General features: G+C 41.0%; 1 protein-coding gene across 1 annotated transcript in view; it reads left to right on the top strand.

Moving 5' to 3' along the window:
• The window catches only part of KDM4C (lysine demethylase 4C), a gene marked incomplete at its 3' end in the record, with an annotated part of 396,913 nt that extends 394,897 nt beyond the window's left edge, over positions 1-2,016 (top strand). Inside the window, exon 17 of the mRNA XM_042781719.1 lies at positions 1,831-2,016. Coding sequence (XP_042637653.1) covers positions 1,831-2,016 — 186 coding nt within the window. The remainder of the gene's footprint in view (positions 1-1,830) is intronic.
• Positions 2,017-6,118: the final 4,102 nt, after the last annotated feature.

Here is a 6,118-nt window from a genome sequence, read left to right as displayed (position 1 = left end):
TTTCATGCCCCTCTCCCCCCACCTTTTTTTTTTTTTACCCCCTCCTGAATGTCTTAGAGACAAGGAGAAACCATTGAAGGATATTAAAGCAGTGAAAGATCAGTCTGGCTGCTTTGGGGAAGATGCATCACAATAGGAAGAAAGAAATGGAGCAACCAGCTAGGAGGCTATTACTATGCGGGACAAGAACCCATGGACAGAGGCATTGGCATTCAGGACAGATGGATAGGAAGAGATGAGAGTAAGATGAAGGTACAGAATATATAAGATTGAGTCACTGATCAGATGTGAGGACAAAGGCAAGTTAGAAAGTGAGGGCACATTGCAGGACTGTGATAAAATATTACAGCCCCCCAAAGCCATTGGGTTTAAGTGTATTTTTTTTTTTTTTTTTTTTTTTGTAGCAGTGAAGGAAATTGTACCTATAAAAAGAGAGCAGTTTGGCCAACATTTGATCAGATTGCAAACATTTTTTAATCCCTGGAAATGAAAAGTTAAGAATTTTAATTATTCTGTTTCTTCTTTTTTCCAAACCTGACCCTAATGTTTTCCTACAACCATTTTCCCCCACTAAACCTCAGTTGTTAGTTCACAAATCTTACTTTTAGTGACACTGTTTGATTTTCTCTATCTCTCATAACAAATGCACTTAACATGTTTAGGGCTAATTGTGTGCAATTAAATTTTAGAATTGTAGTAATCATTATTGCTGTTTTTATTTTCATTTCCTCATCTCTAGGCATAGTCAGCTATAGATATTCAACAAAATTATGCCCTTTGGGGTGATTTTCAATTTTCTCACTTTGGGAGCCATATTTTTGTGTCAGTCATGAAGGGTTCAGATTCGGGTTATTAAACACTCAAAGCCCCCTGTTTCCAACTGGGCTGTTTAAGACTCCACGTTTCCTTGTAAATGGAAAACTCAGCCCATCTGTATTCTATTTGGCTATTTGAAGATCCCATGTAATTTAGGAGTGTAGGAGTGTGTGCTCCAAACCCATATTCTGTTTCTAGAAAGTCCTGTCATGCAGAAGGCAAAACAGAAGTGCTGTGGTATTCAGAGGTGGTTTGCAGGAGCACCCTTGGGGCTTTTTCCTGAGCTCTGGGCTTGGAGAAGCATGTGGCCAAGGGGTCGGCCTTCCTCACCACAGAAATATTTAAACATATGTCTGGGAATGTGTGCATGTAGAAGTGAGTTTCCTTTAAACTGAGTGGTTATATTGCCTTAATGTTCCCACTGATGGGCTCCTGGAGGGCCAGGCCTTGTTGATAATCTGTTTTTTCCCATCTCTCATAGCTAAGATTCAGAATTGACCTGACGGCAGTGAGTTTGGTTTTTTGGTTTTGGAATAACTAAGAAGCTCTGGTGGTACAATGATTAAGTGCTCAGCTGCTAACCAAAAGGTTGGTGGTTTGAATCCACTCAGTGGCTTTGTGGGAGAAAGACCTGGCCATCTGCTTCTATAAAGACTGCAGCCTAGAAAACCCTATAGGGCAGTTCTACTGTGTCACATGGTATCCCTGTGATTCAAAATTAACTCACCAGCCCCTAACCACAACAATAACAGCAATAGCTATTATAGGTTTCCAGGTGATGCAAATGGTTTGTACTGGTCTTCTAACTGAAAGATTGGCAGTTCGACCAACCCAGCAGCACTGTAAAAGAAAGATGTGGCGATCTGCCTTTGTAAAGACTAGAGACAATAAAACCCTTTGTAGTATGGTTCTTCCCTGTAACACATGGAGTCAATGGGTTTTTTGTTTGCTTGTTTAGTACCTCTTCTGGGAATCAGTCATTGGCAGAGTTTGACTAGATGTTTCTCCTTCCAGAAGTGCATGTTCTGCAGACACCGGGTTAAGAAGGTCTCTGGAGCTTGCATCCAGTGTTCCTATGGCCGCTGCCCAGCCTCCTTCCATGTTACGTGTGCCCATGCTGCTGGTGTGCTGATGGAGCCTGACGACTGGCCGTATGTGGTGAACATCACGTGCTTCCGACATAAAGTCAATTCCAACGTGGTAAGGCGGCCTACTTACCTCCTTTCCCTGATGCAGATCTGCATGTGGTGCCTGCCTGTACCCTACTGCCTCCCAGGCCCAGCATGCTGTGTTCTGCAATGTCAATTATTAACATGTCTAGACTGCATTCCTTGAAGGCAGGGATTGTGCTGTCATTTACTGGCATTTGCCTAGGATTTGTCAGTGTTTGGTAACTAGACACAGAATCTATAATTATTGCATTGCATGAATGAATGAAGAAATGAATGAATAAAACTCTTTATGCCAGTTCTGGCTTTGGAACCATGGACAAGGCTGCTGCATATGGTTGAACAGATTGTACACTGCCAATATGCAGGCTGAGAAGGAGACCATTTTTGGGAGGGAAGCAATGTGAAAAGCATTGCCTTGAATTGTGCAGTGTACAGTGTGTGCAACTGCACACAATGGCCTGGGAGTTTTATTTAATCTCTTTTATAAGAAACAAAGAGCAGCAGCACAGTAAAGGAAAAGGAGGGTGGCTGGAAATCTTTGCTGCATGAGATGGGATAAACAAGGGACAGCATGGAGTCATTAAGAATGAGGAAAATCTCATAGAAAAAGGAGGAAAGGAAGTGAGATGAACTTTTTCTTGCACTTTCTGTTTAGTCAGGACTTGTCCTATTTTTGGGAAAAGAGTGTTTGCAATCACATCCCATGTAAATTTAACTTTAATTCAATTTACCTGTTATGTTGGTTTCCAAGGGCTATTTAAAATTGGTGGTTTATAAGAAAGAGAAATTACTGTATCACAGTCCTGGAGGCTTGCTGAAATCAGGGTATTGGCCATGTTGATTCCTCCTGGAGGCTCTGAGGAAGAATCTACTCCATGCTTCTTTCCTAGCTTCTAGTGGTGGCTAGAGATTCTTGGCATTCCTTGGATTGTACTATTGTTGTTAGGTGCCGTTGGGTCAGCTTCAACTCATAGTGACCCTAAGTACAACAGAACGAAACACTGCCCAGTCCTGTACCAGCCTCACAATCCTTGCTATACCTGAGCCCATTGTTCCAGCCACTGTGTCAATCCATCTTTTTAAGGGTCTTCCCCTTTTTAACTGACCTTCCACTTTACCAAGCATGATATCCTTCTTCAGGAACTATTCCCTTCTAACTACATGACTGAAGTAGGTTAGACACAGTCTGGCCATTCTCACTTTTAAGGAGCATTCCAGCTGCACTTATTCTGGGACAGATTTGTCCATTCTTCTTGCAGGCCATGGCGTTTTCAGTATTTTTTGCCAATACCGCAATTCAAAGGCATCAGCTCTTCTTCCCTCTTCCTTATCCATTGTCCAGCTTTCACATGCATGTGAAATGATTGAACATCCTATGGCTTGGCTCAGGCGCACCTTAGTCTTCAAAGTGACATCTTTGCTCTTCAGCACTTTAAAGAGGTCTTTTCCAGCACATTTGCCCAGTGCAATATGATATCTGATTTCTTGACTACTGCTTCTATGGGTGTTGATTGTGGATCCAAGTAAAATGAAATCCCTAGCAACTTCAGTCTTTCTCCATTTATCCGAATGTTGCTTATTGGTCTAGTTGTTTTCTTTATGTTGAAGTGTAACCCATACTGAAGGGTGTAGTTTTTGATCTTCGTCAGTAAGTGCTTCACTTTCAGCAAGCAGGGTTGTGCCATCTGCATATCACAGGTTGTTGGTGGGTCTTCCTCCAATTCTGGTACTGTGTTCTTCTTCATATAGTCCTGCTTCTTGGATTATTTGCTCAGCATACAGGTTGAATAAGTATGGTAAAAGGATACAACCCTGACATACTCTTCTTCATTTTAAACCAGGCAGAATCCCCTTGTTCTGTTTGAATGACAGGTTCCTCATGAGTACAATAAAGTGTTCTGGAATACCCGTTCTTTGGAGTGTTATCCATAATTTGTTATAATCCACATAATTGAATGCTTTTGCATAGCCAGTAAAACACAGGTAAATATCTTTCTGGTATTCTTTACTTTCAGCCATAATTCATCTGACATCAGCAATGATATCCCTCATTACATGTCCTCTTCTGAATCCAGCTTGAATTTCTGGAAGCTTCCTGTCAATATACTGCTGCGACCAGTTTTAAATTATCTTCAGCAAAATTTTAGTTGTGTGTGATATTAATGATGTATTGTTCTGTCATCTCCACATTCTGTTGGATCACCTTTCCTTGGAATGGGCACAAATTCCAAACTCTTCCAATCAATTCGCCAGGTAGCTGTCTTCCAGATTTCTTGATATAAATGAGTAAGCATCTCCAGTGCTGCATCTATGTGTTGAGACATCTCAATGGCTATTCCATCAGTTCTTGTTGTTGTTGTGTGCCGTCGAGTCGGACCAAACTCATAGCGACCCCTCCTTGGGTTTTTGAGGCAGTATCACTATGGAAGTAGATTGCTTTGTTTTTCACCAGTGCCCTATCTGCAAATGGAGGTCCTGGAAGCTTTATTCCATCCAGGTCATTAAGATTGACTCTACTTTGAGGAAGCAGCTCCCCAGTTGTGTTTTGAGTGTCTTCCAACCTGAGGGACTCATCTTCCAGTATTATATCAGACAGCATTTCAGTGCTATTCATAAAGTTTTCCAGTAATATATCAGACAGTGTTTTACTACTGTTCATAAGGTTTTTAGTGGCCAGTTTTTACAAAAGTAGATGGCCCTGCCCTCCTTCACACTCTTAGTCTGCCAGCTCTGCTGAAACCTGTCCACCTTGGGTGACCCTGCTGGTACTTCAAATACTGGTGGTATAGCTTCCAGCCTCACAGCAACATGCAAGCTACCACTGTATGACAAACTGGTAGACAGATGGTGGCCTTGGCTTATAGATCACCCCAGCCTCTACCTTCATCGTCACATAGCTGTCTTTCTTCTATGTGTGTCTCTATCTCACTTCTCTTTCATAAGGACACCACTCATTGGATTAGGACCCATTCTGCACCACTATTCCTTCACATTGACTTAACTGATAACATCTTCTAAGACCCTATTTTCAAACAAAGTCATTGGTACTAGGTATTAGTTGTTCAGTGTATCTTTTTGGGGGACACAATTCATTCTATAACACCTGTACTTGGTGAATGAAGTCGTTCCTTTATTTTAAATGTTTAGTGTAGAGATAGTTGCTATGTCTCCAGTAGCTTTTCATATTACCACAATTGTCCAAGGAGGAGTCTGTAGCACTGTACAGACTCTGAGCTTTGCTGACTTGCTGGTCTTTGTTACACCTGGGAGAACTTGACCACAGTCTGTTCTCATCCTTACATGCTTGTTCTCTATGTGTAATAACCTTTTGCGAGCAGCCTGCCAAGCTGTCAATATTGGTTTGAGGAATCATATCCTATACATAACACATTTCCCAGCTTTTTTGTAACCATTCTAGCAATTTTCATGAGCGTCTTTTGAGATACTTTACTTCTGTGTATTGGGACTGTGTGTGAAAGCTCAAATGTTCAAAATGTTGTCACCAACTGTCATGTCTATTTTAAAGTTATTTTCCATTGTCTTAAGTATCAAGTTGCATATTCATTCATGCTTTTTCCTTAGTTCCTTAACAGACTCTTACTAAGAATAGAACCAGAAAAGACCCTTTAGCAATTTTAAAAAACTTCTACTAATAACACATTACACTAGCTTAGCCATTTACAATGTGTCAGTAGCATTGCATTATTTGGCTGTACATGTGAATGCATTTGGGACATGAGCAAGATCCTGAGCTTTGGAGTCAGATTAGTTGGAGTTCATACTTAAGTTCTGCCAATAATAGACTGCAGCCCTGTGCAGGTTACTTTTTCTAAGCTTCAGCTTCCTTGTTTTTTAAAAATGGTGCTCCTACCTCACTGTGTTGTTTTCTGTCCATGAGTGACACAGAGTAAGCTTAAAAAAAAAAAAAAAAGGAAGTAGTGTTACTACTTCTCCTCCTGCTAGTCTTATGTGAACTGGGCCACATGAGTATTATTATTCACATCTTAAGGCTAATGAAACTGTGCTCAGAGAGATTAAATTCCTTGCTCAAATAGATGGCGTTAATGAGCCCCAAGCAGAATAAAGGACTTTCCAGTGCATACTGTTATTTGTTGGATTTCAAACCCCAA

This window comes from Orycteropus afer, unplaced genomic scaffold (genome assembly GCF_000298275.1).
Source record: "Orycteropus afer afer isolate SDZICR_OR568_19922 unplaced genomic scaffold, OryAfe1.0 scaffold00156, whole genome shotgun sequence".
Lineage (NCBI taxonomy): Eukaryota > Metazoa > Chordata > Mammalia > Tubulidentata > Orycteropodidae > Orycteropus > Orycteropus afer.
Note: the sequence above shows the minus strand (reverse complement) of the source record. Positions and strands in the feature narration are given on the sequence as shown.